At 30.0% G+C, this 24,973-nt stretch overlaps 1 protein-coding gene across 1 annotated transcript in view; it reads right to left on the reverse strand.

The window, feature by feature from the left end:
* Positions 1-1,003: 1,003 nt before the first annotated feature.
* LOC119613555 overlaps positions 1,004-24,973 on the reverse strand; it is a gene marked incomplete at its 5' end in the record, with an annotated part of 43,194 nt that continues 19,224 nt past the window's right edge. The window contains 5 exons of the mRNA XM_037969574.1: positions 1,004-4,965; positions 8,340-8,506; positions 9,425-9,530; positions 13,705-13,892; positions 20,711-20,892. Of these exons, the coding sequence (XP_037825502.1) occupies positions 4,066-4,965; positions 8,340-8,506; positions 9,425-9,530; positions 13,705-13,892; positions 20,711-20,892 (1,543 nt within the window). The remainder of the gene's footprint in view (positions 4,966-8,339; positions 8,507-9,424; positions 9,531-13,704; positions 13,893-20,710; positions 20,893-24,973) is intronic.

Genomic DNA, 24,973 nt, shown 5'->3' on the forward strand with positions numbered 1-24,973 from the left:
CTTATTGTCGGTTATTTGAAAAATAAACGGACAGGTGTCTGGTACTTTTTCAAATTCGGCCCCTATAGTAAATAAACTGATAAAAACTGTATTTAGGTACTTTTTTGCACCCCATGTATCCTTTAAAACTTCATAATTTAACGAAAAAATAAAAATAATAATTTAGTACTTTTTGGATATTCGGTCGTTTAAGGGCTGAAAATTTTACCTATTTTTGATACTTTTTGAAAAAAAAAACATTGTTTCCTATGTATTGATTTGTACATGTAATTCTTCGGAATAAGATGTTTATTACTTCAATGGGGGAGAAATAAGTACCAAAAGGTGGAAAAAAGGGAAAATTGATTTTATTCAAACTCATTGACCAATTTTAGTAAAATTGGAGAAATTGGTAATTTAGTAACACTAAATATGCCAACTAGGAACTCCGGCACAAAGGAATATTTTTGTTTTTTTAGTTTTTTAACTGGTACTTTTGAGTTTTCTATAATATTGAACCTAGAAATATGAAATTAAGCATGTAGAGCCCGGAGTAAATGAGAATCTATAAAAGGGGAGTTTTTTGTACTTTTTTGTCCTTCGACTGGTACTTTTCGTTCTTCAAAATGTTGTTTTTGAATTTTCTATAATATTGAACTTAGAAACTTGAAATTAAACACGGAACATATAAAAGGGGACTTTTTGGTACTTTTTCGCTCTTCAAAAGGTACTTTTCCTATTTTCTATAATATTGCATCTAGAAGCATGTAGAGTCCGGATTAAGTGAGAACCTTTAAAAGGCGGACTTTTTGGTACTTTTTCGTTCTTCAAACGGTACTTCCGAATTTTTTTAAATATTGATTCTAGAAACATGAAATCTCTAAAAGGGGACTTTTTGATATTGCAGATATACGATCAAGGTAGCGAAGTACACTGGTATAGCTAGTATTATATATAATTATGAGCTCAAAAGCTCTTTTCGGGGGGGGGGGGGGGTGTTCTGTTGTATGAGGGTTAGGTGAAATAATGGACCTATTTTAACCATTTTCTAAAGGATTCCTTAGGTCAAAAGAAACGTGCACATCAAATTATCTTAATAAATTCCTATCTGTACTTTGATAACAACGTTTACATGGACACACGGACAGTCGGTCGGACGGACATCGTTAAATCGACTCAGAAAGTGATTCTGAGTCAATGGGTAACTTTAAGGTAAGTATAGTACTAATATTTTAGTGCGTTACAAACATCAGCACAAACGCATAACACCCTTCCCACTAAAGAAGCATTTCTGAGGAGTTATTTTAACAAGTTTTTGTCCTAAGAGTACTAGTCCTATTTAGCGATATTGCAAGATCATTCAAATAATCTATACAAGACAAATAATTCAAAAATACAAAAACTCCAGTCGAGCAATAGTTCAACATTTGGAAGAGTGAGAGAGAACGAAATGCAAAGCCCATAAACATGGTAAAAAGAAACCTGCTGAGGTATTGTAGAACACAATAGTAACAAATGAATCCAACTATGAAATAAGTATTAATATGTAGTCCGACTTGGACGACCATATTATATGAGATATAAAACTGCCGTTGTATAGGGGTTACGTAAAACAATGTACCGATTTTAATAATTTTCAATAAGCTTCGTTCTTGGAGAACGTGACACATTTTTAAAATTATCTTTAAAATTGCGATCTGTACGGTGCGCACAAAGTTTGCGTCGACACACAGACGGATGGACATAGATTAATCGACTCAAAATGATTCTCATCCGATTGGAATACATTAAGATGTATGTAGGACCATCCCCATTATTTGGGTATAAGGTTTAAAAATATGTTGAGGGATTATGAATCTACTATGCATTGGTATCACTAAGTAGTATAAACTAGTCTTTTAAAGTACTTTTTTATGGGCCTCGGTGTTATTTTGGCAAACAAAGTGATAATCTTCTCAGGCCCACATCTTACTCTCTGAGGGAAAGTTGCAGCTCTTGTCATAAAGAACAAAAATTGCGAACATACATATAAAATCCAAAAATCTTCATCTTCAAGATCAAATTCGCAAAAAACTTTAAAAATTCGATTTGTTACGTGTTAAATATATAGTGTTTGTAGTCTTTCTCTAAGGCGTATACTTAATATTCGCAATAGCAATAATTCATTAACACGTATACGTAGAGGTGTCGTTAATAACAACAGTGCAATTTTACATTGCAAAAGCTAACACTTGAAATGAAGTGATTAAAATTCGATTTTTTTTACGTGTTAAAAAATATTTCTAGTGCTTCTCTATGGCGTATACTTAATATTTGTAATATCAATAATTCACGTATACGTACAGGTGTTGTTAATAAAAACACTGCAACTTTACAATGCAAAACTTTCCACTTGAAATAAAGTGATTAAGATGATGTTTCTTTGATTTTATATGTTCAAAATTTTGAACAAACTTGCGAAAATGATCACTTTTGTGCAAAATTAAAACCGAGTCCCCAAATCTTTGGGGCCCATAAAAAAGTGCATAACTTTGAACAAAACTGGGAGACACAGGTGATCTTTTTTATCACATAGTGGTTCATCGGCTGTGTGTCTGGCATTATTTAGCACTTTCATAAGCTTGCGACGCTGGTTTCATTGTTCATTCATCCTTCCTACAACTGAAACTGAAATTTTTCTAACGCAGTGACCAATTTGGACCCATGTACACCATGGCAAGAATTGTTTCTTGTCATGGAATCTGTGTAAACGACCCTATCTATGCCCATCTTTTTAAAGCCTATGTTTCCTATGCTTAGCTTATGGCTTAGACCACTATGACAACAGGAAATTCTTATGAATGTCTTAAAATGACTCTCATTAACCTTAAAGGTTAGTCCTATCGAATATGGAAGGACTTTTCGTAATACCTAGTAAAGAGATTATTACTAGGTATTACAAAAGCCTGAATATCAGCTTCCATTCATTGGCCATTGACATAGTTATATTAAAGGAAGAGAATGAAATAGAATTCCACCAGATCCAGGAATAATCGGCATTAACTGTCCAAAAGCATAGATTACTCTTTTATTTCCATGGTCTCTTTTGTTTCTAACTATAACTCTTTCTATTTTGTCGCTTACGCCATTGGTTTACAATTACTGAGTCCTTGAACTTCAGAACATATTAATGAATGGTATTTATGCCTTCGCTTTTATTAAATCCGCATTTCATTTTCACACTTAAGAAAGATTGTATTAGAGCATTTTTATAAAATTCTATTCTATCCTCCCTAGTCCACTAGACATTATTTGGTAAGTTACAAAAACTAAATTCCTTAAAATTTAAATTAATACCATTTAATTTTTATTACTACCATTTAAATAATCGCTGATAAGCAACCAATCCACTAAAAGTGATAAAAACTGTCTGCCTAAAGAATAAAAATAAAATAAATTTAGCAAGAAATTAAAATTTTTGCGAGAAAAAAAAAAACAAAATAAATTTGTTTAAACAAAAAATCGTTTAATTTTTGTTTTCATTCCATAAAATAAAACTTTAATGATCAATTTTTGTCATACAGAGAAATCTTGTCAATGTCACAGACACTCTGACATACACACGCACAAACATACACAAATCTTAACATAGTTACATACATACAAACAAGTTATTTACACACATGCACTCAGTGTCGCATACTGGGACACATACACTTATCCAGAGAGACATACATTAAAGAAAAACATACTTAAACATAAAAAACATTTTAACACACAAGCACTCTCTCGCTCTCCTCTCACACTTTCAATTATCCAATGACAGTTACACTTTTTTTTGGAAAACTTGTTCGTTTATTTTTTACAAGAGTGCTTTTTTTTCTCTTTGAGGGAGTGAAATGGGGAGGGCTTTTCTTTTCATTTAAGTTGTTTTGTTTCACATTTTCTTTTGCTTTGTTTTTGTTCATGTTTCTGCAAACAATATTTCACATAAGCGCCTAAAAATGAACATACTATTGCTGCTGCTGCCACTGCGGATGGTGCAGCAGTGTCAGTTTTACTACAGCTGCTGGTAAAAATAAATTTAAAATTACAATGTGGAACAACTCAGACACAACTTTCGGGCACACGCTGTGTCATTAAACAATCCTTAATGGCCATGATGTTAATGTTATCGTCCAGGTCAGTGGATGAATTACACGATGTTGTTGTTGTCGATGGTGCTGCCGATGGCAGTGAATGTGAACCCAAAAGTAGGCCAACACCAGTTGTAGAACCCGGTGTACTGCCACTACCACCACTCAGAGCAGAAGTTGTTTGCGATGTTAACATCATGGTTGAGGGCGAAGGATGACCCGTATAATGGCCATGATTGCCACGACTACCCAACGTATTGTGATGATGCAATGTACTGTGATGAAGGTTAACACGACCTATGCTGCCGCCGCCCATCATGCCACCCACAACATTGCTGGCATTTGCATTTGCCGACGATGACGATGCAGCGGAGGGAGAGCAGGTGGCTGAGGTATGATGTAAACTTGACATGGCTGTGCCACTGCTGCTGTTAATGAGACTATTTAATATGTAGCCACCACCCGTCCCAAGACCGGGTGGTAGTGTACCAACACCGCTGGAGTGCAGTTGTTGCTGCAAGTGAGTGGTGGCTGCTATAGTTGATGTTGAAGCTAAAGATGTAGGTGAACCTATTATGTTGCCTACATCATGCATTAAACCAACACCACCACCTCCACTAGAGCCTGCAGCTCCAGTACGTGATATTGTTGTTGCAGTTGCATGTAGCAATGCTGTACCGGATGTTGTAGCTGCCGATGCTGTTGTTGCTGTTGGTGACATCATTGAGGCAGATGCCAAAAGATGGGTGCGTGCGTTGATTTGATTAAATTGCATGGGTATACTAACTGCAGTCTCACTACCAACTCCACCATTACCACCCGTAGGATTCTGTTGCATCATGTTTGTTTCGTAACTTTTGGTATGTTGCTGCTATTTAATAAAGATTCCCGCACCCAAAAAAATAAAATTGAGAATAGCACCAGGACATCAGCAAATGGTCGTAAGTAGTAATTGTAATTGTTGTTGTTGTTTTTATTACAAGAGTTGATGGCGATGATGATAATAATGATGTTGTTGTTGATTTCGATGGTAACCATGTTTTTGTATGCCAAATAATGTGCCATTTATTCCATTTACAGACAACGGCAAGCATTCAATCCAACCATGATTTCATATTGTTAAATTCATAAAAATTACGAAAAACGAGGAAGGAAGCATGAAAATAAGAGAAAAAGAAAAAAGAAATTTCGTTAAGGTTTTGTTTTTTTCTTTCAGTGTTCAACATTTTTACGTAAAACAAATTTGCTAATTTTTGTCTTTTGACTTTATGTCCTTTATTTCTGTTCGTTTCCTGTGAAATGTGTATAATTATAAACGAAATGCATTTGTATGATGAGTATGTGAAAGTTAACTTTTTATAATGTTTAAAATTAAGTTTGAGTTAAGGAAATGGCATATGGTGAATAATGTTGAATGAGTAACATTTACTCATGGTATTCAGAACAAAGGCTTATTTCTGTTTTCTGCTAGATTCGCTGCAAATTTTATATAGATATTTTATTGAAAATATATTAATTTATTTTGGAAATCTGTTTCTAACAATTTTTTTTTTTTAAATTTTAGAAAATTTGCCAAAAAAAATGAAAAAAATTTCTTAAACAAAGATATTTTCAAAAAACTTTGTACTAAAAGCAACATTTTCAGGGGAGGGGCTTGGAGCCCCATATGAATTAAATACAAAATTTGTATATCTGAGAAACTAACTGATAATCTTAAAATTTTACATGAACAACTTTGACATTCATGTGAACATTTAGAGAATAACGGGCAGACTTTCAGTGGGCGACTTGGCACCTCCCGTATGAATTCAATTCAAAATTTCGTAGATCTGGGAAACTATCAGATTGTTCAAATTTTTTCGTAGATTACACTCTTTATTAGCGTATGGAAAAATTGTCGAACTTGCAATAATTACCGTGGTATATCCCATATGTAACAAATTGTCCCATACAAAAATAGAAATTTTCCGAAAAATTTTCTATAAAAATAGAAATTTTCCGAAAAATTTTCTATAAAAATAGAAATTTTCCGAAAAATTTTCTATAAAAATAGAAATTTTCCGAAAAATTTTCTATAAAAATAGAAATTTTCCGAAAAATTTTCTATAAAAATAGAAATTTTCCGAAAAATTTTCTATAAAATAGAAATTTTCCGAAAAATTTTCTATAAAAATAGAAATTTTCCGAAAAATTTTCTATAAAAATAGAAATTTTCCGAAAAATTTTCTATAAAAATAGAAATTTTCCGAAAAATTTTCTATAAAAATAGAAATTTTCCGAAAAATTTTCTATAAAAATAGAAATTTTCCGAAAAATTTTCTATAAAAATAGAAATTTTCCGAGAAATTTTCTATAAAAATAGAAATTTTCCGAAAAATTTTCTATAAAAATAGAAATTTTCCGAAAAATTTTCTATAAAAATAGAAATTTTCCGAAAATTTTCTATAAAAATAGAAATTTTCCGAAAAATTTTCTATAAAAATAGAAATTTTCCGAGAAATTTCTATAAAAATAGAAATTTTCCGAAAAATTTTCTATAAAAAATTTTCTATAAAAATAGAAATTTTCCGAAAATTTTCTATAAAAATAGAATTTTCCGAAAAATTTTCTATAAAAATAGAAATTTTCCGAAAATTTTCTATAAAAATAGAAATTTTCCGAAAATTTTCTTATAAAAATAGAAATTTTCCGAAAATTTTCTATAAAAATAGAAATTTTCGGAAAATTTTCTATAAAAATAGAAATTTTCGGAAAATTTTCTATAAAAAATAGAAATTTTCGGAAAATTTTCTATAAAAATAGAAATTTTCGGAAAATTTTCTATAAAAATAGAAATTTTCGGAAAATTTTTCTATAAAAATAGAAATTTTCGGAAAATTTTCTATAAAAATAGAAATTTTCGGAAAATTTTCTATAAAAATAGAAATTTTCGGAAAATTTTCTATAAAAATAGAAATTTTCGGAAAATTTTCTATAAAAATAGAAATTTTCGGAAAATTTTCTATAAAAATAGAAATTTTCGGAAAAATTTCTATAAAAATAGAAATTTTCCGAAAATTTTCTATAAAAATAGAAATTTTCCGAAAATTTTCTATAAAAATAGAAATTTTCGGAAAATTTTCTATAAAAATAGAAATTTTCGGAAAATTTTCTATAAAAATAGAAATTTTCGGAAAATTTTCTATAAAAATAGAAATTTTCGGAAAATTTTCTATAAAAATAGAAATTTTCGGAAAATTTTCTATAAAAATAGGAATTTTCGGAAAATTTTCTATAAAAATAGAAATTTTCGGAAAATTTTCTATAAAAATAGGAATTTTCGGAAAATTTTCTATAAAAATAGAAATTTTCCGAAAATTTTCTATAAAAATAGAAATTTTCCGAAAAAGAGAGAAATGTTTCGAAAATTTTCTATAAAAAAATGTTTCGAAAATTGTCTATATATAGCGAAATTTTTCAAAAATTTTCTATATAAAAAGAAAAATTTTCCGAAAGTTTTCTATATAAAAATAGTAATTTGAAGAAATTATAATTTCTTTTAAAACTATACTTTTTGTTAATGGAAATTATGCTTTCATTAAGATTAAGTAATACAGCCTGTTATCTTAAGTGAGTAAAAAGGTTGTATACGTTATACTTTAAATTTCGTATTGCTCATACGTAAGAAATTGTAGTACTTCATACTTAAATCGTTTGGAGTTTTTCAAGTTGTATGTATTTATATAGCTTTGTGTATTTTCTCAGTTTTTTGTTAAATTCTCTTTATTTCATATATTTTCAGCCAATTAATACATATCTAATTGATCAGAAAGAAATATCTACACTAGCTATAAAACTCACAAATATTTATCATATTCATGGAAAAAATATTGAAAAATTACTACAAAATCATGTTTACATCATAAAATACTTAATAAAAAACATTTCCATTATTACTTTGTCTAATATTCCTTCAAAAATAGACAAAAAAAAAAAAAAAAAACAATGAATTTTCCTAAAAATATGCAATAAATTGGCAAACAATCACTTGAAACTTTTATATGAATGAAAACGTATATATGAATAGCATTTATTTTGCATCACATATCAATGAATGATAAGTAAAAATCTATTATTGTTTTTGCTCTTGCCATAGTATTGGTCGCAATAATAAAAAATTAAGAAAAAACAACAAAAATGTTGAGTGAAAGCAAACGAAAACAAATAAAAATTCATATAGATTTGATATTTTTCAATTATACTTACATTCGTACTCGGTGACCATTTCGATGTTGATGTAAAGTGATGGTTAACACTACCATTTGTAGCAGTATTTGGAATGCCATTTCCAACACCAACACCACCGCTGCCACTAACGCCACCAATACTGGCATTAGCTGAACTGGTAGAACTGCCACTTCCTACACTGCCAACTGTATATATATGAGAAAGTATTTTTTTGGTGGGATAAAAACAATGAACGAATGACGTAGATGAGAATGATTTTTTGGGTTTTTTTGGTTGAAATAAAAATGTGTGATGGGGTTTGAGAATGATTGGTTTGTGATGGAAATTTATTAAATTTTTGTGTTGTAATGCAAACGAATGCAACAAACAATATAGCGAACATATAAACGTGCAACATAACATGTATTGAGCACAAATTTTAGAAGATTTGATTTTTGGTTTTTAGAAGGGCCAACAAAAAAGAGGCCAAATATAGTATGTATATGAATACATGATTTTAGTATTTGTTGGTATATAGTTATATGGATTTTATATTGTGTTTTTCGTCCCGTATTTTCATTTTCATTTCAGTTATAGGTTTTTCAAAAAATCAAAAAAGAAATCATTGAGCGTATGTGTGAAGTAACCGACCATTCAAACAGACCAACCAACCAATCGACCATACGACCAAGCCAAACAGTAGCAATGGTTTGAAATTTGTCAGTATTGGTTGGAATTGGTTAAAATTGTTTAAATTGGTTTACAAACAAAATTGAATTTTTGTTGTTGTTTTTGTTTTAATTTTAATACCAGCAAACATTGATATATACAAATGTTTTATGCCAAATGCAAACAAATACGCGCGCAAAAAAAAACATAGAAATTTAGCAGGAAGCGGTGTTTATTGATTTTTGGGCGGATATTTTTTTTTATATATATTTCGTTTATTTGAAAATATGGTAAAATTTGTTTGATTAAAATTTTTATTTGTTGTGGCCATATGGTATTACGAGCATGTGTAGGAAAGAAAAAGAAAAAAAGAGAGCAAGAGATAGAAATAAAAATTAATTAGTAAATTTAGTGTCATTTGTTGTTAGCGTATAAATTTTATTTGATGCACGTACCGTATTGTGATGGTATAACATCTGGGTCACGTTCATCTTCTACCAGATCTTCGGAGGATTTTGATTTAATATCTGTATGCTGCCAACGAGGTTTTTCAATGCCGCCCTATACAAAAAGAAGATATAAAATATTAATTTTATAACTAATAATAAATATATATAAAAGTATAAAAATTGGATAAAAATAGATTTTTATTAGTATAATAATACTTTTATGTGGCTGACAAATTTTTAGCATAATTTGTTAAAAGGACATTTTGTTGGCAACAGGAATTGAATTATTTCCTTGTCTTAAAATGAATAGAAAATTCCTTAACATTTTGTATAAAAATAAAGTTTTTAGAATATTTTTAAAAATTTTCCTTTAAAGAAGAAAAGTTTTCCAAACAAGCAATAGAATTTTGTAAAAGTTTTCTATATAAAGCAAATCTTGTAAATATTTAGGTTAACTTAGATTCAAAAGGCAGACACTTCTGATCAAGAGTATATCATAGGTATTAGTTATTGTTTCTAGATTTCAACCTCCTGATTTCATTAGTTAATTAATGAATATGTTCAAGACTTATCCCAGATAGGTCCTCCATAAAGAATGGCAGTGTCAGATCAACCACCTGATTTCATGATTAAGACTTATCCCTGATAGCTCTTCTATAGCAGAAATAAAGAGAGTATCAAATTAATACTCTCTATTGTAGAGTAAATAGGATATAGTATTCCCTTTGACTTAACTACAAGAGCATGTCTTCCGACATAGCACAAAGTCTGGTGATTACTTATAACAGTAGTATTATTTGTTCAGTGCAGAGTTGAATATGTTCATGTTAGGTTAGGTTGATAGGAGGATGTATCTACATCAAATCCGAAGAAATACACCTAGGCCTCTATCGGGCCTGTTGTGCGCTCCTTTTCATGGAAAACGTTTGTTGGTAAAAACAAAAACCTTATATAGTATTTACTAAATGTATTATCGTCCGATGTTCAGTAAGAATTTTCCAATCAGTGTTCGTAAGGGATATTATATCCGGAATAATATCACTTTCAAGATATTTGAATCTAATTTTGGCGATAGCCTGACAATGGCAAAGAAAGTGCTCCAGATTTTCAATGTCCTCTCTACATGCTCTATATTCGTCTGAATCCACATGTCCAATTTTGTGTAGGTGTGCCCGTAATCCTGTGTGTCCACTCAGAATACGTAATATCATACTCCGCTTGACCAAGACATTCTATCTGGGATCAGTGTTTTAAGTTTTCCGACATATTTTGTCTGGTATGCGATTGTGTTCATGTAGTTAGATTTGAAGGAGCTTCTTACAATTTGTAAGAATGATATCGTATAGTTACTATCTAATCTCATCGTTCATCATCAGTTCATTAACCATAGAGCTAACACGGTACTTATTGTAACTTGGGACTCATACTCGCGACATGACAGATTGTCTCAATATCTGGTATAGAGATACCAAATATTCTTTTATAACACTAAAAGGACACTCGATAAATTTCTAATAGTAACTTTACACTCAGTCTTTCAGTCTTGGTCTCTATGTGATGGTAGAAGGTCTCATAGTTTGTTGGAGCTTTTAAGAATTAGGCTGCATCTAGTGGTGGTCACATTAGCGGGGACTATGCTAGAAGACTGAATCCTCCATACAACGATTTCTGAAGAAGTTGAAGATATAATCTATATATATATATATAAAAATGAATGTGAGTTTGTTTGTATGTTAGTATGTTTGAACGTTATAGACTACAAAACTGCTGAACCGATTTTCTTGAAATTTTCACAGCGTATTCCTGTATGTCTGGAATAGATAATAGGCTACTTTTTATTTTGAAATTTCAAGTGAGCGAGGTGCCACGCCCATATTAAGAAAATATTAAATCCGTATATTTGAGATAATATAACAGTTAGAGTCCTCAAATTTTGTCAGAGCCACTTTAGAGTCAATATAATTATTTAGGACAAAAAGTAGGCGGACTAGCATTAGGGGGCGTGGCACCTCCCATATAAATTAAAAACAAAAATTCGTTTATCTTAGAAACAATTACAGTTAGAATCTTAAAATTTTGCACAAATAACTTTAACATCCATGTTAACATTTTGGGAAATAAATTGGCGGGCTACCCATGAGGGGAGCGGCACCTCCCATATTAATTAAATGCAAAAATTCGTTTATCTGGGAAACTAATAGAACTAAATTCTTCAACTTTTGCACTAAGAACTTAAATATTTGTCTAAGCATTTTGGATGAAAAAGATCGGACTTCTATCTGGGGGGGCTTGGAGTCCCCATATGAATTAAATAGAAAAATTCGTATATCTGAGAAACTATTAGAGCTAGAATCTTAAAATTTTACTTGAAGAACTTTGACATTCATCTAAACAATTATGGTATAACGGGCGGACTTTCAATGGGGGACTTGGTACCTCCCATATTAATTAAATACAAAATTACGTTTATCTGGGTAACTAATAGAACTAGATTCTTCAAATTTTGCACAAATTACTTTAATATTCATCTAAACATTTTGGAGAAAAAAGGGCGGGCTTTTATCTTGGGGGCTTGAAACCCCCACATGAATTTAATAGAAAAATTCTTATATCTGAGAAACTATTAGATGTAGAATCTTTAAATATTACATGAAGTACTTTAACATTAATGTGAACTAAGGTGACAATCTATATATTTCTAATAGCAGCTTTGCCATCAGTCTGTTAGACTTTGTCTCTATATGATGGTAGAAGGTCTCATAGTTTGTTGCTGCTTTCAAGAGTTAGGCTAAGACTATTGGTAGCTATACTGACAGAACACTGTAAAATAAGTGCGCAAGCTAGAATACTGAATCCTACATACAACGATTTCTGTTGAATATTTCTTTTGTCATTGCCCCGCAGTCTCGGATATCAGAACAGTTTGGCGCTTTCATGAGTTAGACAGTGACTGTTGGTAGCTATACTGAGAGGGCGCTGTAATGCTAGAAGACTGAATCTTCCATACAATGACTTATGTAGAAGTTTCCATAACGAATACGAGAAGTATAATATTGAACATTTCCTATGTGACTTTCCGGCGCTTTGATCTTTCAGAACTGCTACTTTTGGTAGTCCTACATTGTACAGTGGATCTATCTAGGATTGATATGAATAGGATAGAATCCTTTGTATGTATCTATGGTTTAACTGCGTGTTAAAGACGGATATGTAAATGGGTTGAGTCGCGGTCCAATTCAGGACCACGGCAGTCGACTCTCTTGTCGACTGCCTCAACAACCTAACCTCTAAATACATATATATGTACATATATACCTCGATATGTCATAAAACTTTAGTCAATTCGCTGCTCGTTTTATGAAGAACAATAGTTAGTTTGAAAAATAATCTAGTCCTGAAGAAGCCAAGTCAAGTTATTTTGCATAGTTTTCAGTGTGACTCCATTCAACTTCGACTCCACTCATAATGGCACTTATTATCCCAATACTCAATATTGTTAATGTGTTTGACAGTCGTCACTCAGTCCATAAGAAGAAGGTTACCACTGGGTACAACATCATTAAAATCGCAAAATGCAACAATGGAATACACTCTGTGTGATAGAGAGCCTTCAATATATCCAAAAAATATAGCATGAAGATTTGTATTAACAAATTTGCTTTTGGTATTGGCATGACGCGAATTTGAGTTAAGTTCCCTAGTAGTGTAGTTTATCATAAATCTACACCAATAACCCTTTCCTAAGTTTTAAGTGGGAAAGATTTCAGACTAATTTAAAAAAAATCTCATAAATTGAGAATAAATAAATAGAAAAATTTCGAAGCGTTTTATGGTTTTCACATCAATTTAATTTTATATAACTTCCATTAATTCCACTTACTCCCATTCCACTTATTTTAACAAATTAAATTTCCAAAGGTGTTTTTCCCTCGTTATATTTTCATTATAAAACTCATTAGTACAATATGAAATGAAACGCTATAATAATTTCATATTTACGTGTTTATTTTTATAAACCTCATATTTTTAAAGTCATAATTTTCATTTGTGCACTGCTGTCAATCATGTATGATTTAAAAATAAAATATTCATATGTATACAATAACTCCCTTTGACCATATATGTCCTTCACAACAAAACACTCAAACACATATGTATTGGAATTTCTAAATCAACAAGTAAACATACAAGCAATCTGTAAATGTGTATGTTTATATGTGTTTTACATACGCTACAGATTGTAGATATAAATAACAGAAAATATATATTGTTACTGTAATACATACCTTATATACATCACCCGTTTGTGCCACGACAGCTGTGGCTGTTGCTTTTGTACCATGCTGACGATTGCGACGTAAATTGTGTAAAAATGTCATCATGAATATTTTCAAAGCTATAGCCAAACTAATAATAACAATTGTAAGGACACTCCCCACGATAACGGGTGACAACGTCAAGGATACATCATCATCTATAGAGTTTTTTGTTTGTAGTTGTTATTATTATTGTTTTTAATATGAAAACAAATACATATGTAAGTATACATATATGGGTGCGGGATCATCATAAAGGGAAGAGACAATAGTAGTAAAAAGGAAGAGAGAGAAAAAAATTAAATTGAATTGTATGATTCAACATGAAAAAGTATAAGAGTTTACATATGATATGTTATTGTTGCTGCTGTTGTTGTTTTTTCTTTATTGTTGCTGCTGTCATTGTATAAAACCATTATAATGGCAGGTTTGTGTCAGTCAGTCATTCACTCACTGAGACTGTTTTTGTGTTTGTGTGTACTATAAGCCTTTACTCGTCATAGATGTTTGACATGTTGTGGTTTTAATATTGCACAATGGCGTGTTTTCAATTGTTAGAAAAAAGGACAATTTTATAGTAATATATTAGAGTATGAAAACTTTTTTTTTTAATTCATGTTTTTAACCAGTTCCAATTTCAATAGTTGTTTTTACATATACGTATGAGTAATATACAATTAGTGTCATATTGGAATATTACTCATACGCCTAATTAAGAGAAAGATAAAACGATTTCACAGTTTATAGTTCGAAAATCAAATGATATACATACATATGTATAACATAAAGTAATTTTTCCCGTATACGTATGAGTAATATGTAATTAAAACCATTTTTGCATAATACTCATACGCATAATTAAGAGAAAAGTGAATATATTATTTTATAGTTCATAGACCAGTATATAAATACATATTTAAATTAGTGCATAGACTAGACAAAATTTTGGTCCACGGACTAGTTAGTAGACCACTCCAAAGGGTATTCAAAATACTATTTTGTATAGTATTCCTTGAGTAGTACATAATAACTAATCTAGTAGACTTATCTAAAGACTTGTACACAGACTACGTCATAGACTAGCCCATAGACTAGCTCACAGACCAGTCCACAGACTACTCCACATACCACTCCACAGACTCCTACACAGACTAGTCTACAGACTACTTTACAAACTAGTCCATAGACTAATCCATAGACTACGCAAGAGATTAGTCTTTCCGCCATTTTTAATTTTTTGGTCTTAATTTTCCAAGTCTTCTCCAGAAAAACTCTCAATAACTAACCGATATTTTTTTAAATTCTCCTCCCCATTGTGCACACTTGAGTTTACATTGAAATTTACTGTTTGTTATTGTAGCGATTTTTTAATATTTTTCACACAACATACATACACCGTCAATCATAAAACCACTTTTTTTATTAACCCACACATCCCCACCTACACAAACTTACGTTTACAAATAATTGAGCATACAAACACAGTTATACACTCACTCCTTCTCCGACACAAAGCAAACAAACCTTTATAAAATGTAAATGGGTGTGTGTGTGTTTGTATTTGTTTGTTCATTTGTAACTTGTTTACATTTGTTTTTGTATATAACCATTGTTTGTCGATATTGTAGTTGTTGTTGCTGTTGTTTTGACATCGTTATATTTTGCATCACAATCAATAAAAACAATCATAAATCATAGGAAGGTTGTCAACGTTTGTTTTTTTGTATTGGTTCTCTCCTCTTGTTTTTATTAATATTTTGTTGTTGTAGCTTTTGTCTTTTTGCTATTTTGCGTGTCACCGTTTTGTTTGTACGTGCGAAATTTAATCCATTTCAAATTGTATCCTTCACTCTTTTACCCACTTTATAACAACATACGCAATTTTTCCTCCAGCTGGCATATAAACATACATATGTACCTCTGGATATGTACCTACATATGTATGTATTTTCACCATAGGTGTTCAATTTAGTTTTTGTTGCCGTAATGCTGAGTGTTTTTTCGTCATATGAAAAATATGTTTGTTTTTGTGCTTATACATGTTTTGTTGACATATGAAGCCATTAGTATAGGAGTTATATAGGAGTAGCAATAAAGGTTCAGCCGAAATTTGTATGTATAGTATGTGGAACTACAGCGCCAAGTTGTTGAAATACAAACATACGCGGTAAACATGTAAATTATAACCACAAAGTTCAGTTACTATATATGGCCTAACAAACACATATTCATATGTATGTATGCAACAGCACATGCACCATCTTGACATACATATTTCATATTGGGTTTTACGGCTAAAAATTGGTGCACAATAAGAAAATGTTTAATATTGCATATTGAATTTTAACAAAATATTTGGTTTACATTTTTATGATTCCGCCGCCGAACTACTGTTTAGCTTAAAGCTTTAAAAGCTTTTTTATTATTAAACAATACATTTTGCTAATACAAGCAGCTGTTATAAACATTTACTTATTTAGAAATAAAAAAATATTCTTTTAAACATTTTATACAATTTATTGTTTAAAATTTTGCCTAAAGGTCATCAATTGTTATTGATATTAATGTATTTGTCGACTACACTTATTTATAATGTTATTGAGAGATTATTAATATATTTGGTTAAGTATGAAAAAAATATATATATTTTCTTAAATAAGAAAAAAATAATAATAATAATAAGATGGTTTGAGCAACAAAGAAATTTTGGATGTTTTTGGTTTATTTGTATCTATATATATCAACTGATATATTATTATGAAATGGTTATTTCAAAAAAGTGCTCTTTTGTTAAAACTAGCAATTTCATGAGAGAAGATTTGAAATATTGATTTTGTCTTCAAATATTGCCTATAAAGTTTGCTTTGTATTGAAAATGGTAAATAGCATACAATGGGTTTTTATGTACCAATACTACTCCATGAAGATTGTTATCAATCTCTACAAGTTCTAGAAAGATCATTGAAAAGAATATCTATCGAAAAAGCAGACACCACCTCACTTTAAATGGCTAAAATGTTTGTATTTCTATTTACTTCCAATCCACCCTTTCGTATAAGTAATATTTTATATATGTGTATTTCCAAAAAAATATTACGTATACGTATACAGAATTTTTATCATGTCAAAACGAATTGAGACTTAAAGTTTCATTTTTTCAAAATCAATTTCATATACACAGCATGAGTTCTTATAAATGCTTAATATATGTTGATTTTGCAATGCTTTAACTTAAAGGTCAATGAAGGCTTAAAATTAAGATTTCTCAAAAATCTTTCTAAGAATATTTTCAATATTTTTTCTTTTATTTTAAAAATAGTCTTAAATTCCAAAAATTATTACATGTTTCCTGCTCTTTCCTTGATTACATGTGTAACCTTAACCCTTGTACAAATTTAAATTTATTTCCGTTTTACAAAGCACACAACAATCCTTATCAAAAATCTAAATCCTACAATTTATCGTATTTTTACTAACAAATCTTATCACATACAACATGTCCTGCTCAACAATTTAAATATGTTGAAATTTAGTTTTTTTTACATTTAAGTTGCTTTAATATTTATTTTTGCTTTAGTATTCGTTTTGCTGATTGCCAAATGCTTGCGGCAAAATAGAAAACTAAATGTATATTTGCAAATAACCCCAAAAAGAGAAATGTAAACAAACATGACGATAGAGAATGTAAAAGAGAAAGATGCAAGGTTTAAAGTAGGAAAAAAAATTGATGAAAAACTACACCCAAATCAATCTTGTTTTACCTAATGGCTTATTTTACAAACACAAAATTCTTTTTAAATGCCAACTTAAATATGCATATATGAAAAAATACGTGGGTAGAGTGATAAGTTATAGTATAGTTATATAACTAACTAACTAACTAACTAACTAACTAACTAACTAACTAACTAACTAACTAACTAACTACTAACTAACTAACTAACTAACTAACTAACTAACTACTAACTAACTAACTAACTAACTAACTAACTAACTAACTAACTAACTAACTAACTACTAACTAACTAACTAACTAACTAACTAACTAACTAACTAACTAACTAACTAACTAACTAACTAACTAACTAACTAACTAACTAACTAACTAACTAACTAACTAACTAACAAACTAACAAACTAACAAACTAACAAACTAACAAACTAACTAACTAACTACACTAACTACTAACTAACTAACTAACTAACTAACTAACTAACTAACTAACTAACTAACTAACTAACTAACTAACTAACTAACTAACTAACTAACTAACTAACTAACTAACTAACTAACTACTAACTAACTAACTACAACTAACTAACTAACTAACTAACTAACTAACTAACTAACTAACTAACTAACTAACTAACTAACTAACTAACTAACTAACTAACTAACTAACTAACTAACTAACTAACTAACTACTAACTAACTAACTAACTAACTAACTAACTAACTAACTAACTAACTAACTAACTAACTACTAACTAACTAACTACTAACTAACTACTAACTAACTAACTAACTACTAACTAACTAACTAACTAACTAACTACTAACTAACTAACTAACTAACTAACTAACTACTAACTAACTAACTAACTAACTAACTAACTAACTAACTAACTAACTAACTAACTACTAACTACTAACTAACTAACTAACTAACTAACTAACTAACTAACTAACTAACTAACTAACTAACTAACTAACTAACTAACTAACTAACTAACTAACTACTAACTAACTAACTAACTAACTAACTAACTAACTAACTAACTAACTAACTAACTAACTAACTAACTAACTAACTAACTAACTAACTAACTAACTAACTAACTAACTAACTAACTAACTAACTAACTAACTAACTAACTAACTAACTAACTAACTAACTAACTAACTAACTAACTAACTAACTAACTAACTAACTAACTAACTAACTAACTACTAACTACTAACTAACTACACTAACTAACTAACTAACTAACTAACTAACTAACTAACTAACTAACTAAACTAACTAACTACTAACAACTAACTAACTAACTAACTAACTAACTAACTAACTAACTACTAACTAACTAACTAACTACTAACTACTAACTAACTAACTAACTAACTAACTACTACTAACTAACTAACTAACTAACTAACTAACTAACTACTAACTAACTAACTAACTAACTAACTAACTAACTAACTAACTAACTAACTACTAACTACTAACTAACAAAACTACTAACTAACTAACTAACTAACTAACTAACCTAACTAACTAACTAACTAACTAACTAACTAACTACTAACTAACTAACTACTAACTAACTAACTACTAACTAACTACTAACTAACTAACTAACTAACTAACTAACTACTAACTACTAACTAACTAACTAACTAACTAACTAACTAACTAACTAACTACTAACTAACTAACTAACTAACTAACTAACTAACTAACTAACTAACTAACTAACTAACTAACTAACTAACTAACTACTAACTACTAACTAACTAACTAACTAACTAACTAACTAACTAACTAACTAACTAACTAACTAACTAACTAACTACTAACTAACTAACTAACTAACTAACTACTAACTAACTAACTACTCCTAACTACTAACTAACTAACTAACTAACTAACTACTAACTAACACTAACTAACTAACTAACTAACTAACTAACTAACTAACTACTACTAACTACTAACTAACTAACTACACTACTAACTAACTAACTAACTAACTAACTAACTAACTAACTACTAACTAACTAACTAACTACTACTAACTAACTAACTAACTAACTAACTAACTACTAACTAACTAACTAACTAACTAACTAACTAACTAACTAACTAACTAACTAACTAACTAACTAACTAACTACTAACAACTAACTAACTAACTAACTAACTAACTAACTAACTAACTCACTACAAACTAACTAACTAACTAACTAACTAACTAGCTAACTAACTACTAACTAACTAACTAACTAACTAACTAACTAACTAACTAACTAACAAAATAACTAACTAACTAACTAACTAACTAACTAACTAACTAACTAACTAACTAACTAACTAACTCACTCACTAACTAACTAACTAACTTGATGAATACCTCTACAGCCAAACGTTTTGTAGATACAGCTTAAGCACATCATAATGATCACATTCACTTCAGTTTATCACTAAGCTATCGTTAGTGTTCAACTTTAAATAATGATTTAAAGCTAAACTTCCCGTGTATCAGGCTTCCTTGGCACACAGTTTAAGAGCAAATATTATCTTAAGGAGTTTTGAAATTTGCAAAAATCTTTGACCCAAACCATACCACACAGTCCACGTAACACTTATGAATGAATCACTGTAATGACAACAACTTAAAGGTAGTAAAGAATATGGAGAAAAAAGTCCGCAAAAAAAAAAAAAAACAAAAATAAACATGTTGCCGCAAGCAAAACAGAAACAAAATCAACAGCTAAGGAAAAGAAAAACGAAAGTAGAAAAAAAAATTTTTTTTGCCAAGATACCAACTAAAAACAAACATTTCTGTAGGATATCAGGTGCTTAGTAATGTTTTCTTTTAGCTATAACAACACGAACGAACAGCAATAACAACAGCCAACCACATTACTCAAAAACACCTGTCGAATCTAACATGTCATCAGGTAATCAATCATTGTCTCGTGGCTCAAGAACGTATACAAAGTTACAAAAAGAAAAATCCAAGAAAAAAATCACTTGCGTACATACATAAGTATAATCAGAAAGCTGACATTATAATGATGAAAATTACTGGAAAAAATGTATGTATGTGTATGGAAACACCTTAAGGCATTAGACGCCATAAAAAGTAAAAGCAAAAACATGTGATGACAGTTGGTGATACAAGAGGCAGCAGCAATATTTTAACATAAAATTTAGATTTCATCATTAAGAGTTTTTTACTTTCTACTTACCATTCTTAAAGGCTGTAGAACCAATAATGAAATCAGCTATGGGATAAGCAGGACTACGTCCTTTTTGATTGAAGGCATAGATGCGCAACTTTAATGAATTATTTTCTTGTGTCATTAACGATGTCAATGAATCTAAATTTTCCAAAGAAAATTGCGGCTCCTCGGGATTTGTAACGTTAAATCTGTAAGAAAAATAAAAATGTATAAAGATTAAAACAGTTTCCTGTATTACATCCTTTTCACACTTTTTCATATTTTAAACTCAGATAAATTCATGATTTTATCATCATTTTAACATCAAATCAATTTCCCTTTAGATGTAAATTCTGTTTGAATTTATTCTTATTATCTTTTCTGTTTTATAAGGAAGTTGTTGCTGCCGTTTTTTTGATATTTTCTTAGAGTCCTGCATAATATTTTTATGATTATGATTTCTATTTTATACAAGCTTAAAAAAACTTTATTATTTTGGGTTTGATTTTTATTTAAATTTTCTTTTTTACTGCTTCTGTGTTCAGTAAAATTTAACGATTCTGCCTTATTTTACCATCGACCACCAAAAGATTATCAATTCAAATTTTATTTGTATTTTATGGTTAGAGTGTTAGGTGGTGTCAAACATCCGGTTACTGAAACAGTGGATTGCAGTGCAGTGAAAAATATCAAAACAAACACCTCTAACATTTACCCTATACATACATCCTCTACTATGATCCCCTAACATAACAGAAGAATTCAGAGAATATAATTCAACACCTACTTATTTAGTTCTTCTGTCCCACTGTATCTGCTAACCAAAAAACTAACAACATAAACATAATCAATAAATATTAAATATTTTTTCTAACTTTTTAAGATTTTTCTTTTTCACCATTTTCCCTTTTCAAACATAATTTTGCTTTCACCAAACCACAAGTAGTATTTGAAAAACACTTTAAATACAATAACTACGATTCATTTGTGGTAATGGTTTGTATTAAAATAACATTTATATGATGATATTTTGTTGTTGTTGGTTTTCTCCTTTTTTATTTATTTATCATTCAAGAGGGTTTCATTTATTTTATAGTTTTTGTTCTGTAATTTGATAAGCAGAGCAAAAACGAGAAAAACGAACATCGAAAATATTTATAATCAAAATGAGATTATTGTTTTTATTATCTTATGAATATTTTTGGTTAAATTTTAAAAAAGGGTGTTTTTAAAACATCACTGGAGGAATTTTTAGAGTTTGGTTTGGATTCTCATAATAAACTTTAGAAATTATTGAAAATGATTATATAGAAAATTCTATAGTCATAGATTTATAGTCAAGACAATAGACAAGTTTATAGTCAAGAATATAGACAGGTCTATGTCTATAGTCAAGACTACAGACTGGTCTATAGTCACGACTACAGACTGGTCTAAAGTCAAGACTATAGACAGGTTTATAGTCAAGGCCATATACAGGTCTATAGTCCAGACTATAGACTGGTCTATAGTCAAGACAGGTCTATAGTAGATTATAGATATACGGTCAAGGTCTATAGGCAAGACCACATATAGGGTTACAGTCATGACCACAGACAGGTCTATAATCAAGGCTATGGACAGTTCTATAGTCAAGACTATAGTATAGAAAGTTCTATAGTGCAGACCATAGACAGGTATATACTCAAGACTATAGACAGGTCTTTAGTCAAGATTATAGAGAGTTCTATAGTCAAGACTTAAGCTATTTCTATATTTAAGACTGTAGACAGTTCTTTAGTTAAGACTTTAGACACTTCTACAGTCAAGACTATAGGCAGTCTAAAGTCAAGACTATAAAAAGTTCTATAGTAAAGACTAGAAGACTAGTTCTATTGCCAACACTATAGACAGTTCTATATTCAACACTATAGACAGTTCTATAGTCAAGACCATAGATAGGTCTGTAGTCAAGACCATAGACAGTTCTTTAGGTAAGACCCTGGACAGGTCTATAGGCCTGTGTATGGTACACAGACCTATAGCCAAGACCATAGACATAGTCTAGATTATAGACAGGTCTACGGACATGACCATAGACAGGTTTATAGACAAGACTATAGATAGTTCTATAGTCAAGACTATAGATAGTTCTATAGTCAAGACTACAGACAGTTTTATAGTCAAGACTATAGACAGTTCTATAGTCAAGACTATAGACTTTTCTATAGCCAAGACTATAATCACGACTATAGATAGTTCTATAGAAAAGACTACAGTTAGGACTATTGATGGTGCTATAGTCAAGACTATAGACAGTTCTATAGTCAAGACCACAGACAGTTTTATAGTCAAGACTATAGACAGTTTTATAGTCAAAACTATAGACAGTTCTATAGTAAAGACTATAGACAGTTCTATAGCCAAGGCTACAATCAGGACTATTGATGGTTCTATAGTCAAGACTATAGACATTTCCATATTCAAGACCACAGACAGTTTTATGGTCAAGACTATAGACAGTTCTATAGTCAAGATTATATACAGTTCTATAGCCAAGACTATAGACAGTTCTACAGTTCAGACTATAGACAGTTCCATAGTCAAGACTGTAGACATTTCTATAGTCAAGACTGTAGACAGTTCTATAGGCAAGACCATAGACAGTTCTATAGTCAATACTATAGATAGTTTTATAGGCAATACCATATACAGGTCTTTAGTTAACACCCTAGACAGGTCTATAGTCAAGACTATAGGCAGGTCTATAGTCAAGGCTATAGGTAGGTCTATAGTCAATACTATAGGCAGGTCTATAGTCAAGTCTAGAGATATTTAGTCAAGACTAGAAAGATAGATAGTTCTATAGTCAAGACTATAGACAGTTCTATAGCCAAGACTATAGATAGTTCTTTAGTCAAGATTATAGACAGTTCTATAGTTAAGACTATAAACAGTTCTATAGTCAAGATTATAGACAGTTCTATAGCCAAGACTATAGACAGTTCTATATTCCAGACTATAGACAGTTCTATAGTCAAGACTGTAGACAGTTCTATAGTCAATACTATAGATAGTACTATAGACAGTTCTATAGTCAAGACTGTAGACAGTTCTATAGTCAATACTATAGATAGTTCTATAGTCAAGACCATAGACAGGTTTTTAGTCAACACACTACAGAGGTCTATAGTCAAGAATATAGACATGTCTTTAGTCAAGGCAGATCTATATTCAGGACTATAGGCAGGTCTATAGTCAAGACTATAAACAGGTCTACATACTATACCATAGACAGGACTATAGCCAAAACTATAGACATTATATATTCAAAATCAGATTTTGACGCTATGAACTGGTATGGCTATGAAGATAAGACTGGTTATTGCTCTTTAAAAATGATGATTTATGAATATTAACTAAATTATAGTTCAGAGAGGATATACCCTGGAGAATGAGCACACAAACATTTATAAGTCCTTTAGAGTCCTTTTAGATACTGACACCTGTCAATTCATGTTAGATATTCCTTTACCTTGTCTTATTGTTGACTGCATATTTATAAACATTTTGTTTACAAATATTCTTAAAAAGCATACAAAATACACGTGTGTAAACCATATACCCTCCCCTATTAAATTTACATTTTATTAAACTAAATTTTCCATATTTACTTACAACAAAATCAATACATTTACAAATAAATATATTCGCATAAATGTAAGCATCTTTGTTTTAACATTTAATTTACATAAGAATTGTTTTCGAAATACTTGTGTCAAAGTTAAGTTTTAGCATAAATATTTATTTGACTTTTTCTTTAAAGAGGATGACATTTTTGCCGAAAAGATTTATGTGTAAATTCTGTAGGAGAGTAAACAATAAAATATTGTTAAGGTTGTGAAAAAAACCAGTGATAGGTATAGATTTCAGATAGATATGAAAAGTATGCTAAAAAGTGTGGTTTTTGTTGTTTAGTCTAAGAGTAGACTAGGTTAGTCCGTTGGCAGGTATATGAACCAATTTAGGGTATTTTTCGTTTTCAAACTGATGACTGAAAATTGTAAGAACTCGGGTATTTGGTCTACTATAAACAATACAAATTTTAAATAAGTTCAAATTTAAAGAAAAATGAACTTAAAAGCAATAAAAAATATAATTTAATTTAAATACATTTCCACTTAATATTATAAATGATACTTCAATGCTAATACTTATGCAAAATATTTCCTTATTTTTAATATAAAAGTTATATATTACTATCTCTCACTAAACTGACAGTATCATTGCCTTGACAATAAGACAAATTCC

The sequence above is a fragment of the Lucilia sericata genome, unplaced genomic scaffold, assembly GCF_015586225.1.
Source record: "Lucilia sericata isolate MDLA Ls3-8-SP2 unplaced genomic scaffold, ASM1558622v1 Contig002189F_arrow, whole genome shotgun sequence".
NCBI lineage: Eukaryota > Metazoa > Arthropoda > Insecta > Diptera > Calliphoridae > Lucilia > Lucilia sericata.